Genomic DNA, 20,079 nt, shown 5'->3' on the forward strand with positions numbered 1-20,079 from the left:
CAGCTGACTTCATGTTGATTTATAAATTTGGGGAAACAGTAATATTAGCTATCGTGTTATTTTACTTTCCAGTATACAATATAGTGATTTAAGCATTCCACAGACTATCCAGAGCTCCTTGCGACAAGTGCACTCCTTAATCCCCATCACATACTTAACCTGTCTCCTGAGTACAGCAGGAAGCTAAGGGCTTGGCGTGCATTAGCTGCAGTGGCGGGGCCCTGGTGGGGTCCAGTGGTGGCAATGAGCAGGGCAGCCGTGGCTGAGCATGCAAAGGCTGGGGATGGAGTGAGGTAGCCTCTTGGGGTGCATAGCAGCTAGACAGGACACATGTGGCATAATCTATATTTGCACAGAGCGGCCACTCCTAGGCCAGTTCCCCCAAGGCCAATGGTTGGTGGGAGCACAGTTGCTTTAGTGGCACTGGCCAGGGACTCAGTGTTTGGCAGCAGCAGTGGCCAGGTGCACACCACAGGTGTGTAGTGTCTAGGTGGGGTGCATGTGGCACTAGCAGTACTTGCACTAGGCCTGGTGGTGCACACTGGCAGCAGGTGAGGGAGCAAGTGTCTGTGCAGCACCTCCTCTAATAGGTGGCTCCGTGCCTATGCTGAGGGGCAGGGGAAAAAATGGCACTTGTCAGCTCCTTTGTTCCTGGAGCAGTCCACCCACAGTCTCTCAAATCCTGACAAAGACATCTCCCTCCTGTTTACTCCAGGCATTGTACAAACTATGCATTCTGTGTTGCCTCTCTGATGGCTGTTGTCTCTTTAAAGGTGGGGACCCATCTTTCACTGGCCCTCCAGGCTTACCCAGTGATGAGCCAGCTGAGTTTTAAAGCTGCAGGCTCCAAGTCCTGCTGGTTGTACAAACTTTTGGAATTCAGTCCATCTGGTTTTTTGAGGCCCCGTGTTATGGCGACTTGTTTTCCCTTGTGTGGGCTCCCTGGAGTTTCCCCTCCCCACATGACTACAACAGACTCTCCATAGTTAATCCTAGAGAGGAGGCCACATGCAAAATAGAAGGAAGGGCAGAGATGTAGTCAAGAGCAAAACTCCCAGTGTCCTTAACCACAAAGTGGAAGGACACCACAAACACAGAGAAGGAAGAGGAACAGAGCCCACATCAGGCACCCCAGACATGGGGGCCTGGCAGGGGGAAGATGAGTACCCATAACATTTGCTTTGAAGCCAAAGGGGCTTAAGTGTAGGAGTTTTTATAATCAGTGGTGCTTAACACCAGGTACTTGAAAAGTCATCAGACTCAGCTCTGGGTGAGACAAAGGTCATAGGAAACTGGCCCCAGATCTTCAAGAAACAGCATAAACAAACAACACTGTTGAGATACAGTTAGATGCAGAGGTCTCAAAAGTACCCTGGGGTGTACAGGAAGGAGATTTATTTACTAATCTCAGAATGTGCACTGGACGGGCAAGCATCTTTAGGAGACTTCTCCAAGAACAAAGGAGCTGCTGAGTGCCACTTTTCTCCCCACCGTCACCTAGTTACCAGAACACCTGAAGGACCAGCATGAGCCCTTTCCACAGAGCTTGCTAACATTACGTGAACCACTCCTACATTCTGGAGTGTACCTGCACTATCCAAGATGTCTCATTTGTGCAAGAGTCCCTCCAAAGCATCTCCAGAGGGGACTCATCCCTCATGGAACCCTGGTAGGGGTCAGGGACCAACACCTACCTTAACACTGTGAACCCCACCTCCATGTATTCCAGTGGACTTGTTTCAATCAGTCTGCCCCACCTAGCAGAAGTCCCTCTAAAGCAGTTCCTGATTTCCCTCATTCTGCAAGCAGCTCCAGCTGTGTCCTAATCCACTCCAGAGTGACTTTTAGTCCATGGAAAAGGGGAGATAGCCACACATACGAGTTCAATTACAGTCATAGCAGTGGGCGAGGGACAGATGTCTGTTCTGCCTTCCAGTCCAGCCCACTAAGAAAAACCTCATTGGAGGCTACAAAAGGGGAAGCCTTGTATTGGGGGGGTCACTACAACCCTAAGACATACCGTGGGCAGACATCTGGTCTGACTGCAGACTACCCACAACTAAAACCTCAGGGACAACCTAAGGAGAGTATTCTGTTGTTTGGTGAGACAATAGTCCTGCCAAGTGGACTGTGAGCAGGCATCTGCTCTGACTCAAATACAAACCCAGGGAGCCTCCAAAGGCCCCCTTAAGAGAACAGGTACTATAGAAAGCAAATGGGGCCAGAGCAGTCAGCTGGAATGAAAGCAAATCCATTTTAATCATGTCAAGTAGGACACACACAACACACATGACACACTACAGATGCACCTGTTTCTGGTGAGCAGGAGACATTGCACTATGGGGCACTACAGGACTTCTTTGTAAAGACACTGCTTATAAGGTCAGGAGACCTAGCTGACTTTCCTACTGCATAGAATCATACACAGAGAGTTAGACAAAATAAGGAGAATATATACCAAATGAAAGACAGGATAAAATAACAGTAAAGGAGTTAACTGAAATGGAGTTAAGAAATACTCTTGATAGATAATTTAAGGTAATGATCATAAATATAATGCTGACATTGAGAAGAGTAGAAGATCTCACACAGTGACAAGATAGAAAGAAAGAGTAGAGGGGCTCGTGGGTTGCTCAGTCAGTTAAGGGTCTGACTTTGGCTTACGTCATGATCTCAGGGTCTTGGGATCTAGCCCTGCATCAGGTTCTCTACTTGGAGGGGAGTCTGCTTCTCATTCTCCTTTCGCCCCTCCCCCTGCTTGTGCTCCCTCTCTCTGTGTCAAAGAAACAAAGAATTAAAAAAAAAAAAAAAGAGTAGAAGATCTCACTCAGTGACAAGACAAAAAGAGAAAATATTAAATAAAAACCAATAAGACATGAAGAACTCAATAACTTTTATTAAAAATTCACTAGAGTGAAGAAACAATAGAGTAGAACTAATAGTAGAACAGATCAATGACACAGAAGACAGAGTAATAAAAAGGAACCAGGAAGAAGAGAAAAAAAAAAAGAGAATAGTAAGAAATGGGAATTAATTGATTAAGGAAACTCGGTGACATAACCAAGTGTAATAAGATTCCCATTGAGGGATCCCAGAGGGAGAAGAGAGAGAAAAGGGGACAAAAATTATTTTAAATAAACTTTTGGGACTTCATCAAGATCAAAAGCTTCTGCACAGCAAAGGAAACAGTCAACAAAACAAAGAGGCAACCCACAGAATGAGAGAAGATATTCACAAATGATACAACAGACAAAGGGCTGATATCCAACATGTATAAAGAACTTCTCAAGCTCCACACCCCAAAAACAGATGATCAAGTAAAAAAATGGGTAGAAGACATGAACAGACACTTCTGCAATGAAGACATACAAATGGCTAGGAGACACATGAAAAAAATGTTCATCCTCATTAGCCATCAGTGAAATTCAAATCAAAACCACACTGAGATACCATCTTATATCAGTTAGAATGGACAAAATTCACAAGGCAAGAAAGCAAATGTTGGATAGGATGTAGAGAAAGGGGAACTCTCTTACACTGTAGGTGGGGATGCAAGTTGGTGCAGCCACTTTGGTAAACAGTGTGAAGTTTCCTCAAAAAATTCAAAATAGAGCTACCTTATGACCAGGCAATTGCACTGCTGAGTATTTACCCTAAAGATACAGATATAGTGAAAAGAAGGGGCACATGCACCCCAGTGTTCATAGCAGCAATGGCCACAATTGCCAAACTGTGGAAAGAGCCATGATGCCCTTCAGCAGACAAATGGATAAAGAAGATGTCCATATATACAATGGAATATTACTCGGCTATCAGAAAGGATGAATACCCAGCTTTTGTATCAACATGGATGGGACTGGAGGAGATTATGCTGAGTGAAACAAGTCAAGCAGAGAGAGTCAGTTATCATATGGTTTCATTTACTTGTGGAGCCTAAGGAATAACACAAAGGACATTAGGAGAAGGGAGGGAAAACGAAGGGGGGAAATTAGAGGGCATGATGAACTAAGAGAGACTGTGTACTCTGAGAAACAAACTGAAGGTTTTAGAGGGGAGGAGGTTGGAGGGGGGATGGTCGAGCCTGGTGGTGGGTATTAAGGAGGGCACGTATTGCATGGAACACCGGGTGTTATACATAAACAATGAATCTTGGAACAGTGCATCAAAAACTAATGACATACTGTATGGTGACTAACAGAACATAATAAAAATAATGATAAACAATGGAAGAGAAGGAGAGATAAAGAGTTTCCCAGAGAAAATACACCTGGAGGAGTTCATCACCACAAAATCAGTATAATAAGAAATGTTAAAGGGAAATCTGAGTGGAAAGAAAAGGCCATAATCAGGACTAAGAAAAATAAGGAAGGAAGAAATTTCACAGGCAAATACAAACATAACAAATGTATTAGACTAATTGGTTTCAAGACCAATCTCGAGGTTAAAGCAGAAAGGCAGTAAAATCAATTATATCTATAAAAATCAGTCAAGAGATTCATAGCTAAAAGGTTGTAAAGGTTGACTCCATATATATAAAGCATTGGGGTAGGAGGCATAAAGAATGGGTTCAAACTTAAGTGACCATCAACTTAATAAAGGCTGCTATGTGCACAACATTTACATGCAAACCTAATGGTAACCACAAATCCAAACCCTGTAATCAATATGCAAAAAATAAAGAGAAAAGAATCTAAGTATATCACTAAAAAAATGCCGTCAAACTATAAGAAGAGAGCCAAAGAAAAAGGAACAAAGAAGAACTAAAAAAAGAAGCATACTTATCAAAAATGACAGTAAAAAAAACAAGCATATTTATCAATCAACAATTGGGTTGTGAAACAACCACATGTTCCAAACAAAAGACATATATGAGCAAGAGCATAAAAAAGCGAGACCCATGTATAAGCTGCCTACAAGAGACTCCGTTCAGACCAAAAGATTCATGAAGATTGAAAGCAAACTCATGCAGAAACATGCAATTGGAAGTAATACCAGAGCAGCAATACTTATATCAGGCAAAATAGTCTTTAAAACTAATACTGTTGGAAAAGACAAAGACATAATCATAAAAAAAGAGAGTCCAACAAGAAGATATAATAATCACAGACGATTTGTTTGCACCCAACATGGTAGCACCCAGATATGTAACCCAAGTATCAACACACATGTAGGGAAAAATCATAAGGAATACAATACTAGGGGATTTGAACACCCCACTGACATCAATGGCTAGATCATCCAAACAGAAAATCAGAAAATCAAAAAGGCAACAGTGGCTTTGAATGACACACTGGACTAGATGGATGTAACAGATACATCAGAGGATGGCTTTCTAACCAGCAGAATGTAGATTGTTTTCAAGTTTAAATAAAAAAAATACATGGAGAGGAATGAAAATGAAAGCACAATGGTCCCAAAATCTTTGGGATGAAGAGAAACTATTCTAAGATGGAAAACTCTAGAAATATAGGCGTATGTCAAGAACAACAACAGCAACAAATCTCATGAAAGCAAGCTGCTCCTACATCTAAAGGAGCTAGAAACACAAGAAACAAAACACAATACTAGGGTGTAATGAAGATTATGAATGGAATAAACACAATTGAAATCAATCAATCAATCAATCAATCCCCCAACAATCAAAAAGATCAATGAAATAAGGAGCTAGTTCTCTGAAAAGATCGACAAGAATCGAGAGAGAGAGAGAGACAGAGACAGAGACAAGAGGATTTAAATAATCAAAATCAGAAGATAAGGAAAAGTAACTACTGACACCACAGAAAGTTAAAGGACTGTAAGAGAACACATTGGACAGCTTAGGAAAAAAAGGCTAAATTTTTAGAAACATACACCCCTCCATACCTGATGCAAGAAGGAATAGAAAATGTGAACAGACTGATACCTAGCAATGAAATGGGATTATAATTCAAAACACTCCCAGCAAAGTCCAGGACCACACACCTTCAAAGATGAATTCTATTAAACAGTTAAGAAGAGTTAATAACCTATTCCTCTGAAACAATTCCAAAAAACAGAAGAGGAAGGAAAACTTCCAAATTCATTCTGAGAGGCCAGCATTACCCTGAGACCAAAAGTAGATAAAGACACTAAAAAAAAAAGGAAATAACAGGGCACTAGCTCTGATGAATATAGATGCAAAAAAAAAGCTTAAATAAACTTAACCAAGGAGGCAAAAGACCTGTACTCAGAAAACTGTAACACACTGATGAAGGACATTGGAGATGACACAGACACATGGAAATGTGGAAATATATACCACACTCATGGACTGGAAAACTCAATAAATGTTCAATGCCTATAGTATGCAACACAATGTGCAGATTCAATGCAAGCCCTATCAAAATACAAATAAACAGACCTAAAAAAAAAACCCTTAGAAGAGTCCTGAAATCCTAAAATTGGAACCACAAAATACTTTGAATATTCACGGGAAACTTGAAAAAAAAAAAAAAAACAAGAACAAATCTGGAGCTATCATAATTCCAGATTTCAAGATATAATAGAAAGTGTAGTAATCAAAACATTATGGTATTTGTACAAAAATAGACACAACATCACTGGAACAAAATAGAGGACCCAGAAATAAACTCACAATTATATGCTCTATGAATCTATGCAATGGGAAAAAGGCATTCTCTTCAAAAAATGGAGTTGGGAAAACTGGAAAGCTACATGCAAAACAATGAAACTGGACCAGTTTCTGATATCATTTGTAAATGTAAACTCAAATGCATTGAAGACCTAAATGTGAGACCTGAAACCATAAAAATCCTAGGAGAGAACAAGAAGTGTCCGACTTTAGGTATAGCAACGTTTTTTGAGGCAGGGGAAACAAAACCAAAAATAAACTATTGGGACCACATTAAAAAAAAAAAGGTTTGTACAGTGAAGGAAACCATCAATAATCAAAAAGACAATCTACTAAATAGACAATATTTGGTAATGATCTATCCAATGAGGGGTTAATATCCTAACTGATGAAACTCAACATCAAAAAACCCAAGTAATCAAATTTCAAAAATAAGCAGAAGACATGAACAGCCATTTCTCCAAAGAAGATGTACAGATGGCCAACAGACACATGAAAAGATGCTCAACATCACTGACCATCAGGAACTAAAGCCCAATGAGATGTCACCTTACACTTTTCAGAGGGATTGAAATAAACACACGTACGTGCGCACACGTGCACACACACACACACACACACACACGAAACAGGTACTGCTGAAGATGTGGAGGAAAGGAACCCTCCCACGTTGTTGATGGGAATGCAAACTGGTGCAGCCAATCTGGAAAACAGTATGGAGGTTCCTCAAAACGTTAAACATAGAGTTGCCCTGGGATCCAGCAATTGCACTACTAGGTAATTACAGAAAGGATACAAATACACAGTTTTGAAGGGGGTACTTGCACCTTGATATTTATAGGAGCATTATCTACAATAGCCAAATTGTGGAAAGAGCCCAAGTGTCCATCCACGGATGAATGGATAAGGAAGTATATGATCTATACCAGAATATTACTCAGCCATGAAAGAGAATGAAAGCTTGCCATATGCAACAACTTGGATGGAGCTAGAGAGCATTGTGCTCTCTAAGCAAAATAAGTAAGTCAGAGAAAGAAAAACGCCATAGTATCTCACTCATATGTGGAACTTAAGAAACCAAATAAATGATCCTAGGGGGATAAAAAAAGAGAGACAAGTCAAGAAATAGACTGTTAACTACAGAGAAGAAACTGATGGTTCCCAGAGGGGAGGTAGGTGGGAGGATATGTGAAATAGATGATGGGGAATGAGTGCACTCATCATGATGAGCACTGAGTCATGGTTAGATGTGTTGAATCACTGTTTCTACCCCCTGAAACTAATATAACACTGCATGTTAACGATACTGCAATTTTAAAAATCAAAAATAAATAAGTACAAATAAATAAATAAATAGAATCTTGAAATAATTTCTATTTTCTTATGCCAAGAACAACCTTAGCTTAATTTGTTTTATTCTGTCTATCTCTATACATGTTGGGTCTTTTTGTTTAATCACACAGTTATCAAGCTTTGTAAACCTTGTGGCGTGTTCCAATGTAAAAGAAGTTTCACTGAGTAAAATCTAGCCCTTACAGTGTCTCTTACATATGGTGCCACTAATTCCCCTATAGATAAAGGAATTTTATTACTGAAGGTGTCTTTTAATTGAAGAACATAGCAAATATTTATTCATATTTTGCACTGTCTTAGATCATCACTAACTTGATATATGGACTTACTTCTTGCACTGAACAATATATCCTGGAGATGAGAGCATAGCAGTGTACAGGGTGTTACTCCTTTGTACACTTGTCCAGTCATCTATTTTGTGGCTGTAACATTTCCTGCTGAAGAACATTGGATTTTTGTGTTTTACCATTTCAGTCAGTGCTGCGATTAATAGTTTTGAGCAGACATATTTTGTATTTTTTTCCAGTTTTGTTCTTTTTCCCCAGCTTTATTTAGGTAAAACTGACAAACAAATCATATATATTTCAAATGTACAAGGTGATGATTTGAGATATATATACATAAGGTGGAATGATTACTGCAACAAAATTAATTAACACATCCATCACCTCACATATTTATCCTTTGTGTGTGGGGTGAGCAGGCGGAGGGTCTACTCTTTTGCAAATTTCAAGTATTGTTGTTGTATTATTGCACAGTTTACTAAGTATAGTCATCTTGCCACACATTCACCTTGTAACTGAAAGAGGTGTTCTTTCAGCAGCATTACATATTTCCCCCACTTTCCAACCCCCTGCCAGCCATTAATCTACTCTCAATTTCTATGGCCCAGGTTCTTCAATGTGAGATCACTGGGGCAAAGTGTAAATGAGTGTGTAACTTTAATGGAGATGGCCTAATTCACCACATTACAGGCAGATCATTTTGTGCAAACACCAACATTGCATGACAACAACAATTTTCTACCGTTTCACCCATGGAATGTCATACTATGCAATCTCCTCCAGTGTAATGATATGATAAATGATATGTTAGTGATATGACATTTCTAATTGGCATTCCTCTTATTAGATGAGGGATCGGATATGATTAAGAAAAACATTTGTAATTTTTAAAAATTTCCACTTAGATTTGTCACAACCCTCTTGCCTCTTATTCCCTAACCTCTCAAGTTCAGACGCAAAATATGCTGAGAGCAACCAAGGGGTGTTGATTGTAATATGCAAACCTTGGACTATGTCCCTGTCTTATGTACTTGTCCCTCTCACAACATACCCCAGATAACGGTTTTCCTTAGCTGATGTTTCTCTTTCATTTCTGGTGACACATGTTCAGCTCACCATCTGTTATGTTCTTAAATAAAATGATAAGTCTAGAAAGGACAAGGAGGATATCAGTCACCTTAATTGAGAATCTATTAATGATCAGAATGTATGCATTCCCAGCAAAATGTCAGGAACACCAAGATGCACTAGGTATGCATTCATTTAAAAATCACTTTTGAGGAACTACTGTGTGCACAGCCATTTTTTAGTAGATGTCAGTAGAAAGACCAGTGCTGGCTATGAAGTAACCATCATACAAGGACTAAGATCATCTGAAGGAAGGATTCTTTAGAGCTGATTGCTCTTACTATCAAATAATAGTCACTAAGTGGGTAGTTTGTTCAAGAGTATATTATGGAAATATCCGTGATACACCTTGAGGGCAGTGGAACAGGACTGCTTCAACGGAGCCTGAAGTCAATGTTCCAGGCACCAGCTACCAGGACAACACTGAGAAGAATCAGGAACTGGTTGCTTCACTTTTCCCATTATCATTCCTGACATGCTGAAGTAGAGAGGCTTGTCCAGAGCCCACAACATCCTTAAAATTCTCTTCTCTAAGAAGAACTTTAGCATCATTTGCCACACACTCAAGGAAATAAATTTTCAAATAGAAAATATTCTGAACATACATAGTAGTGACAATGAGTCCTCCACTAAATTCTGCTCTGGATTTTTCCACATATGTCAACAATTTTTTCTCTAATGACTCCTCATCCTTCTCAACTGATAGCAAATGGGGAGACCTGAGGTTCATCTTGAGTTTCCCTATTGACACGTTCAAGTGCTTGGCTATGGTTTCTAGGGATGCATCATCCAGCCCAAAGTGAGACCTGTAGAAGCTTAAAGTTTCCTCCAGCTTCACCACATCAATATCAATGATCGAACTCATGAAAGGTATGGTCGCCAAAACTCCAGCCTTCAGGGCGTCCAACCAGACCTTCTGTCTCAGGGAATCCCTTCTCTGGTCAATGGCAGCCTCAGCAACAGTTGACAGGTATTGCATGAAGATGTGCTGCTTTTGGTGCTTGTGGGTTGGGAGCTCCCTCAGAAGCGTGGTCTCTAGGTGTTGGAAATCATAGTCAGACAATTCAAGGCTGGAGACTAAGAAGATCTGAGTGTCACCCATATTAACATTCTCCAAATGAGTCACGTAGTCATTGCGGATCCTTTGCAGGATTTCATCCCTATTGAATGTGCTGGGTTTAGAGGTTCTTAGATGATTTAAATCAAGGTCCACTTTAGTTCGGACAAAATAGAAATGCTTCTTCATTTTCCTAATTGCTATAGCCAGATCCAAATCATTCATTTTGAGGTGTACAGCAGAGATGATAATAAAGATATCATACTGCCCAAATTTCATTTTCTGTAGATACTCATGCCATGGAAGTAGAGTGGTTCCCAGGCCAGGCAGGTCCCATAACATCACATTGGGAAACTTTTTGTATTCGTATTTGGCTCTCTCCAAGGTTATCTCCACTGGCCCAGTGTGGGCAGCATTTTCATCGTCTTGCCCGACTCCCAGCAGGGCATTGATGAAGCTGGACTTCCCTGCCCCAGACTCCCCTATCACAGCAATGTTCAGAGGGGCATTGTCAATGTCTCTCAGTGCATCATTAATTGCAGAAACTGCTCTCTGAAGGTCCCCCTTCTCCAGGTGTGACTGAATCAATGTGATGGCTTCCTGAGAGAGCATTTCACTTTCTAGTTTGAAGTCCTTAAAAAACTTGTCAAAGCTGGAGATCAAATCACCACCCTCTGTAGGAGAGGGTGTGGAAGAGGAAGAGGAGGACTGACCCATGGCTGGAGCAGTAGAAGGCACTATGGGGAGGAGACAAGAGGGAAGGAAAAATAGTTAGTGCAACAAGGGGTGGCTTGGGCTGTGCTGGTAAGGACAGGTATAACATCAGTTCTGGACACGACATTGTATCCAGAAGCCCTTCTTTTTCTGTCTAGGCATTGTGTGGACTTCTGACCTGGATGTAAAGTTTGCCCTAAAGTAACTTCTAAAGTTACTTGCTCAGGCTCTTTCCTTATCTTGGAAAGCTCTTTTTCTTTAAGGTACTGTTCAGTCTTGCAGACTAATTTTTCTATCCAAACTTTCTTGACTACATTATCCTTTATTTATCTTGCTTCACTTGTCTTTATATGTAATGTTATGAAATTAGTATTTCTTCATGTGGCAAATCTAAGAAAACAGCACCAGCATTTACCCTCACACCCCTTCCCATCTGAGGTGTGAGTCCCTCCAGAACGTCCTCTTCTGATCACCTCCCACCTCATGTCATGGACTTTGGTTCTCATATGGGGCAGCTAAATAAGGATGAGTGGCTCCTTTCTTTCTCAGAAAAGATACTGTATACTTCCTTAGGAGATAGAAACTTTTAATGGTTGCAAATGTGGTTTCTTTTAACTAGAAAGTATGTTGGCTCATGGAACAAGGTGTGGAAAAGACTCTTTCTGTTTTACCTGGAGCAGAAACAGCAGGTGGTATGGATTCTCATGTTCTAAGAAGTCATGCTGGACTATCCACTTGGAACTTTCTATGGACCATCCCAACTGTCCCGAGATCCCACACATCCCCTGCCTCTTGCCTGTGTATTAAAGGGGACAGAACAGAACAGAAGTCAGGGAGATATTCACCTAGTGGACATGATGAACTATAGGAAATTGTCAGTATAAAGAGCTGTATAATGTGTCACTGATGTAACAAATGATGTTAACAAAGACTGAAGCTGATTGGAATGTGAGGCAGCCATGGTAAAGAGGTCTGTCTGACCTCATTCTCTGAGGTCAATGAAATAAAGTTGGTTCTGGAATCTTGGACCTCTCTAATCACTGGAGGCTTATATCTTGAGAGGGGGCACCAGGAGAAATCCTGTACCCAGCACTAAAGGTAATGTGAAAGATTTGTATACTATTCCCTATAGAGATGAAGAACAAAATTTTTAGACCAGGAAACAAGTCACTTCAAGTCACCACTGATGTCTGGGTAGGATGCAGGCTGGACAAGTGTCTTTGACTTACAGTGAGGGATCAGACACTTCTTCCAGGGGCCTCCTGGCAGCCAGAACTGCAGCCCAGAAGAGAGGATGGTGAAAACAAATTGGAGAAGAAGTTTTCCAGACCAAGTGTACATTGTTTGGAGTTCCACACATATGAAATGGGCATGCAAACATTCTCCTTAGAAGAGTAAAGTGTGGCAATATAGCTTGTCAAGGGTGAAAGGGGCACTAGAAAGTATACTGATAGATTCTCTTCTCTCCTCTTAGGAGAACAACCTTGCCTACAACAATGGATCTTTGCCAATCATTGTTTTTCTGCTTTCTCTCTTCACTTAAAAACCTTTCTACTTCTACAGCTCACTGGAGTTCCTTTCTATTCCCTAGATGGGACACTACCTAAATCAAAAATTATTTAAGAAAAAAAATTATTTAAGAAAGCCAATTAGGTCTTTAGAATTTACTTGGTTGAATTTGTTTACTAGATTTGTTGGCAGTGTCTAGATTCAAAGCAAACTTCTGACAGTATTTGGGGACAACAAGGAAACAGGTGTGGTTTCCCACAAATCCTTTTGAGTTCATGTTCTCTCTCAGCATTTCCATGGCCATTGGTAAGGCCATCTTGTTTTGAGCTCTGCTCTCTTTTGCATGAGAGCTTCTGATTGAATTGGCAGTCCAGGGTTAATGAATCACTCTGTCACAGACACAGCAGGCAGTGACAGAGCACAAGGCCTTAGCCCATGGTTGAGTCCAGAAATTCACATTGGAATTCCTTCCCCAGTCCAGTCCACAGTCTGTATTTACTGCTTTTTGCTGGCTTAGGCTGTTCCCTGTTTCTTGTCTGCAGTCTTTATTAATGGAACCTGCTGGTTTAGGTCATGACGGACAATGATGATAATGTGTAGAAGGCACTCTATGGGACAGTCCAGAGTAACTTCTAAAACTAGCCCCTGGCTGTGAACTCAGATTCCAAGTTGGCAACAGTGGGTGGCAGCTCCAGTTCTCCGTGTGTGTGGAATCAGGTGGCGGTCCCTATTCTCCCTATTTTTGGAGGTGTGCTGTTCAATCCTTGTCCTGTGCCCAAGTTCTTTGGTTACTGGTATGTGCATAGTTCTACTACCTGAGTACTTTGGTTTCTCTTAATAGTCCATGAGATAAAGGCTTAGCTTAAAGATAAACAATAGATAAACAAGTGAATAAATAACCAAGTGAAACATAAACGGAATCCTTAAAAATCCAAAGAGGTAAGTGCTCTTCCCTGGGCACATTGTTTATTTTACACCTAAGAATGATGGTTCTGACTGTTACACTGTTGGTGGGAGTGCAGAGAACTGGTGCAGCCACTGGAAAACAGTGTGGCATTTCCTCTGAAAGTTAAAAATAGGACTGCCCTATGACCCAGTACTTGCACTAGCAGGTGTTCACTAAATGTTACAAAATTACTGATCCAATGGGTTATGTGCACCCTGAAGGTTATAGCAATCTTATCTATAATAGCCATATTACGGAAAGAGCTCAAATGTCCATCAACTGAAGAATGGATGAGGAAGATGGGCTACAGATATATACCACATGCACATATATAACTGAATATTATGCAGCCATAAAAATATGAAATCTTGCCATTTGCAATGCCATGTACAGAGGTAGAGTGTATTACACTATGTAAAATAAGCCAGTGAGTGAAAGAAAGAATAACACATTATTTCACTCATATGTGGAATTTAAGGGAAAAAAATGATCATAGTGGGCAAAAAAAAAAAAAAAAAAAAAAAAGTGAGGTGAACCAAGAAAGAGACTCCTAAGTAGAGACAAGAAACTGATGGTTACCAGAGTTATGGGTTGGGTGAAATAGGTAATAGGTATTAAGAGTGCACATATTGTGATGAGCACCAGATATAAGTAAGTGTGGAATCACTACATTATTCACCTGAAGCTGATATTACACTTTATGTTAATTATCCTGAATTTAAACAAAAACTTAAATAAAAAAAAGAACTATGGTACTGGAAGCCATAAAAGTCTACAAGCCTGTTTTGTGTCCCAAATAACTTGCCTTGGTACCCTTCAGGTTGGGAGCCACAAAATAAGGCCAGACAAACATTTATCAGTTGCCTCCTATTTGCTATTGGATATAGGGGGACAGAAATGTGTGTTAACCTCCATTTAAGGCTAGCTTCATAACAAACTGCTGTCAGCACTCAGAGCTAGTACAATAGCCATTATGAGGACTGTAAAACACAGAAGAAAGAAAATGCAAGCGACACAAAGAAATGGAAAGCGTTTTCATGTTCATGGGTTGGAAGAATAAATGTTGTTAAAATGTCTCTACAATCCATAAAGTCTACAGATTCCATGTAAGATCTACAAACATACCAACAACATTTTTCACAGAAATGGAATGAATACTCCTAAAATTGGTAGGGAACCACAAAGGAAAGACCCAAAGAGCCAACACCACCTTGAGAAAGAAACACAAACCTGGAGGTATCACAACTCCAGACTTCAGGTTAGATTACAAACCCATAGCAATCAACACAGTATGGTACTGGCCTAAAAATAGACACTGAGCTCAATGGAACAGAGTAAGACACCCAGGAATAGCCCCACAATTATATATTTAATTAATCTTTGACAATGCAGGAAAGAATATACAATGGGCAACAGACAGATACTGTTGGGAAATCTGGACAGCTAAATGCCAAAGAATGAATCTGGAGCACTGTCTTATCCCACCTACAAACACAAACTCAAAATGAATTAAAGATGTAAAGTGAGACCTGAAACCACAGAAGAGTGCACATGCAGTGTTGTCTCAGACAGAAGTCACTGTAACAGTTTATAGGTAGGTCTTCAGAGGCGAGGGAAACTTAAGCAGAAATAAACGATGAGGACCACATCAAAATTAAAAGGTTGTGCATGGTGAAGTAAACTCTCAACAAAACTAAAGGACAGCCTATTGAATGGGAACAGGTGTTTGTGAATGACATATGTTATGATGAGTTAGTATCCAAAATATATAAGGAACTAATACAAGTAAAACCATAAAAAAATTCAATTACTAAAATAGGCAGAAGACGTAAATAGCAATTTCTCTAAAACAGATATCCAGATGGCCGATAGACACAAAAATGATGCTCGACACCACTTATCTTGAGGGAAATGCAGATCAAAACCACAGTGAAACATCACCTCATGCCTGTGAAAGGCTAACATTAAAAACACTAAGTACAAAGGTGTTAGTGTAAATGTGGAGGAAAATGAATCCTCTTGCACTGCTGGTAGGAAAGTACACTAGTGCAGTTAGTGTGGAAAATAGCTTTGAAGTTTCTAAATAAGTTAAAAGTAGAACCATAGAGTCCAGTAATCGTGCTACTAGGTATTTACCCAACAAACACGAAGACACCAGTTCAAGGGGATGCATTATCTCTATGTCTATTGCAGCATTACTTCCAAAAGCCAAATTAGAGAAGCCGCCCACATGTGCATAGATAGATAAAGAAGATGTAGAATTTAATACTCCATGGAATATTACTCAGCTATTAAAAAGAATGAAATCTCGCCTTCTGCGAAGACATGAATGGGGCTACAGTGTATAACAAACAGTAAGCCTCTTGCACTAGTCAGAGAAAGACAAACACCATATGATTTCACTGATTTGTGGAATTCAAAAAGAGAACAAATGAGCAATGGGGAAAAAAAAAGAAGAGGAAGACACAAAGTCAAAGACAGACTCCCCACTAAAGAGAACAAACTGATGGTTACCAGAGGGGACGGCGGTAGAGGATGGGTGAAACAGAGGGTGGGGGTTGATAGTACATTTATCGTGAAGAGTACTGAGCATTGCATAGAACTGTTGAATCACTATCTTGTATCCCTCTAACTAATATAACAGTATCTGTTGACTATACTGGAATTAAAATAAAAAATGTAAAAAATAATAAAAATAAAAACACTATATTGTGACTAACATAACATAGTAAAAAAATAAAATAAAAAATAATAAAAATACCTTTGAGAATAAATGACTAATTTCTCATGGTGTCTGATGACTCATTTTAGAGGTAACCTAAGGGTAATTCTTAAGAACAAGTATAGTGAATAAATCTTTAAATAACATTTTTAAAAGTTGTAGGTAAACTTTAAAGTAGTTTTCAAAATCTTTTGGATAACCTAATACCTCAAAGTTTTGTTTAAAGTAACAATTTAACTTAAGGTCATTAAATATCTAGATTATTTCCAAGTAAGATAAAAAAATGAAATATTAATTACTACATATGGTTTCTTTAATTTCGGTTTTTTTATTACATGGAAACTAAAGATAAATATAGGTCTTCTGGTAAATGTTTTGGCATGTTTATTTGAAAGATTGTACTACAAATAGCACGTTTCCAGGAGAAAATATTAAATGTTTTTATGAATTTGCAATCTAAAGAACTCTGAAGTAACATACATTTAATCAGGGCTTACCCTTTATTTTCCTAGAAACTGAAGTTTCTAGGGGTGAAGAACGCTAATTAATGTGAGTTGTTAAGGTACAAAAATAAAAAAGGAAACATATCTGAATGAAACAGAAGTAGGACATGTGCTTTTGGTAAAAATAAAATAAAATAAAAAAAAATAAAGAGTATGAGGGCTGGAGATGCACTTTCTTTTTTTTTTTTTTTTTTAAGGCAAAAGAAGTAGAAAGATTGAAAGTGAGTCTCTGGAAAGGAATTGTATGCACTGTCAGGACTAACATTGGAATGAATCCATTCTAATACAAAAGTTGCAAAATCAGAATTTGATTTCCTATCTGTTAAAAAGACAAAGTTTCTGTGGCTTTTTAACATGTGGTATACTTTTGGGAATAGCTTCTGAAAGTTTCCTTATCATTTAAGTGATCTTCCTAGAATTCAAAGAGCCTATATTTTACGGTATAGTTGTATAGGTATATAAGTCTTATAGAAATGATGTGAACTTCATGGAAATATGCTCTGTCCTGGTATAATTTTATCACTTGTAATTACTGTCTTACCTTCTGAAATTGCTGTTGTCAAAACAGGCTCACTCTAAAAGGACTTGAACCAGAGTGCTAGGAAAATGCCCTAGCTGACTCTCACGCAAAGGCAGCCGGCCAAAGAATCTATAAAGGATGGGGCACATGTGAGTAACATCCATTCTGCCTCTGCAAAAATGTCCCCTCATTGTGGGGTTTCTGCCATGCTGATGTCAGGGTAACATGGCAACCCTCTGCTTCTGAGTCAGAGAAAAGGAGATAGATAAACCATGGCCATAAGTTGAACAGTCAGGGCTTTGGGAAACCCAAGACATCTGTCTGCTTGATACTTCCTGGATTACTGGTAAAACCCCCCTCCCTTTTTTTTCGTTTTGTTTTCATTCCTTCACCCATTATAGTGCATTTAAGATGACTCAAGCTATGACTAGCTATTAGTGAGGACACTCATATAAAATGGTGGAAATAGTCTACCAGCCATGTGGGACTTCTCAGGTCCATTATCCTGGAAAAATTATTTGTGCCTCCAGAGTTCTCACATGTATTCCCTCTGGACTTTGAACACCTGCAGATGGATTTCATTCAGTTGCTACCTAGTATGGGTTATTAATATGTTCCTGTTATTATATGTATATGTTTGTAATAGGTTGAAGATTTCCTCTGCTGCAAGGCTGATGCCCTCATGGTGGCAAGGCAACTATTAGAAAATGTGTTTGCTACTTGCAATATAGCTTCCACAATCTCTGGTGATCAAGACAGCTGCTTCCTTGGATAAATGATATTAGCCTTAACAAAACCTTGCAAACTTCTTGGAATTGTCACTGGTCCTATCACCCATAATCATGATGCAAGTTTCAGAGATCTAACAGAAGGGTTAAACTTAAAAATTATAAACCCGCCCAAACTACGAGGTTTGCCTGCCCTAAGGGATTACCTTTGGACATAAGATCACTCAGCAAGCCACTTGGTCTTTCTTTGACATATTTAATTTTGACTCCTTAGTCTTGGATACCATGGCTTCAAACTGACCTCTAACATGTATCCAATAATTAGGAACCTTATGCTGTTTAGAAAAAACACAAAAATCTGACAGGTACATTGTCTTCTTTCCACATTTTCAATGCATGTTCAGGGAACTAACCACTAAGCAAATAATCTCCCTGAGGCTGGAACATCAGAGAAGGAATGAAGAGCATGGATGATCCAAAGATTGTGAACCTGAAATCATCACTTGTGAGCATCATAGAGGTTAAGCAAAACATAATGACATACGACTACCATGCAAGGGATCAACAAAAGCTGTGAGAAGCACTGAACAGTAGCTGGAAGTGGCCCCAGTTGCTCACACTTTGATCACATCTCCAAGTTCAGCTGAGAGTTGATCAAGAGGGGGGGAACTGTGAGACAGGGCCACAGGGTCACAGGACCATAGGAGGCCTCTTAAGTTAAGGCTTTGACTCCTCAAACCAAGACCTACTACAGAACCTAACTACAGTTTAATCCTCCAGGAATGTATACTGTAAGCAGTCACCATTGGAATTGCCTTATCAACATGAAGAAATTAGCTGATAGACCCTTTCCCTTCCCTTTGGCAGAGTGATTTTGATGGAAACAGTGTATTCTTTACTGATGATTTCTTTCTCTCTTCCTCTAAAAACATGTCCATTCCTACAGCTCAGTGGAGCTCTTACTCTTCGCTAGATAAGATGCTGCAGAACTCAGGAGTCATTTAATAAAAACCAACCAGCTCTTTAAAATTTTCAGTTGAATTTTTTTTTAAACAGATAATATGCATTGTCTTTGCAGTGAAAGGTATTTAGGCATGAGATGGGGGGTATCTGATTCAGAAGTTCTTGAGGGAAGCCCTGATCCACTGACATCCCTGACAGTCACATAATCCTTCTGTGCTCACAGGAATAAAGTTTGTTCTCCAACTGCCCTCTGAAAATGTCCCAAATAGTTGAATTCTCCAACTGGATCACAGCTATCCTTAGAAATCTGCCCCTCAGGCTATTAAGTTCACATCACCCAAAATAAGCATGTATTCTCTCCCAGCCTTAGACATACAAATCTGTAATTCTGTTTTTAGATCTGCACTCAATCCACAGTGGTGTCTTGCTTACCAGCTCCTGGAGGAAAAGAGACTCCTGGTGTCAGAGTTGAGCTCTGAACGTGTCCCCGGGCAGCTCAGGAAATTCTGGGACTGGCTGAAGTGCTCCGTGCAGCCCACAGCAGGAGCACTGCTCTGCTCAGACCGGCCTTGCACTGGAACAGGTCCTGTGTGCTGGTATGATCACCACAGAGAGAAAGAGCAGATGGTCACCCCAAATGTCTAAACTGTGGGTGAGAAGCAGGCAGGATTTAAGTAGTAGCCTCTGGCCTCTGCTCCACCCTCACAGGAATCTGGCCACAGTAAAGAAGCAGCCAGTAGATGCAGGGCTCTGCATGTGCAGGAACAGAAAGTGAAACAAAGAGCTGCGGGCTCCTTTTCTGAGAAACATAGCAATTGCTGGGAAAGGATAGTGAAAGGCACCATGGCCATTGATTTTGTGTGTTTTTGGCATCATGAATGAGAGGAGGGAATAGGACCCCAGGCAGGAGGCCTCTCAGTAACCCCCAAAGGACACCCTAACCAGGCCCTGGGCTTCAGGCGAGGTAGAATTTGAATCCACAGTCAGAGAACATAGGCCTGAATCCTGGGAAAATGAACCTTGTGCTTTCTCTGTTAACCTT

The 20,079-nt window shown here is 39.9% G+C and overlaps 1 protein-coding gene across 3 annotated transcripts in view; it reads right to left on the reverse strand.

Annotated features, from left to right (window-relative positions):
- LOC116861449 (T-cell-specific guanine nucleotide triphosphate-binding protein 2-like) overlaps positions 1–19,706 on the reverse strand; it is a 36,201-nt gene extending 16,495 nt beyond the window's left edge. Inside the window, exons 1-3 of one of the 3 annotated variants that reach the window (XM_032848037.1) lie at positions 19,470–19,706; positions 11,818–11,942; positions 8,910–11,169 (exon numbers count right to left, since the gene is read on the reverse strand). In XM_032848037.1, the coding sequence (XP_032703928.1) occupies positions 9,809–11,149 (1,341 nt within the window). In that variant the 5' untranslated portion in view covers positions 11,150–11,169; positions 11,818–11,942; positions 19,470–19,706 and the 3' untranslated portion in view covers positions 8,910–9,808. Of the gene's footprint in view, positions 1–8,909; positions 11,170–11,817; positions 11,943–19,469 lie in introns of those variants that run through there. The other 2 variants (XR_004381491.1, XM_032848036.1) reach the window with 2 other exon arrangements.
- Positions 19,707–20,079: the final 373 nt, after the last annotated feature.

Source organism: Lontra canadensis, unplaced genomic scaffold (assembly GCF_010015895.1).
Source record: "Lontra canadensis isolate GAN:19392208 unplaced genomic scaffold, GSC_riverotter_1.0 scaffold199, whole genome shotgun sequence".
NCBI lineage: Eukaryota > Metazoa > Chordata > Mammalia > Carnivora > Mustelidae > Lontra > Lontra canadensis.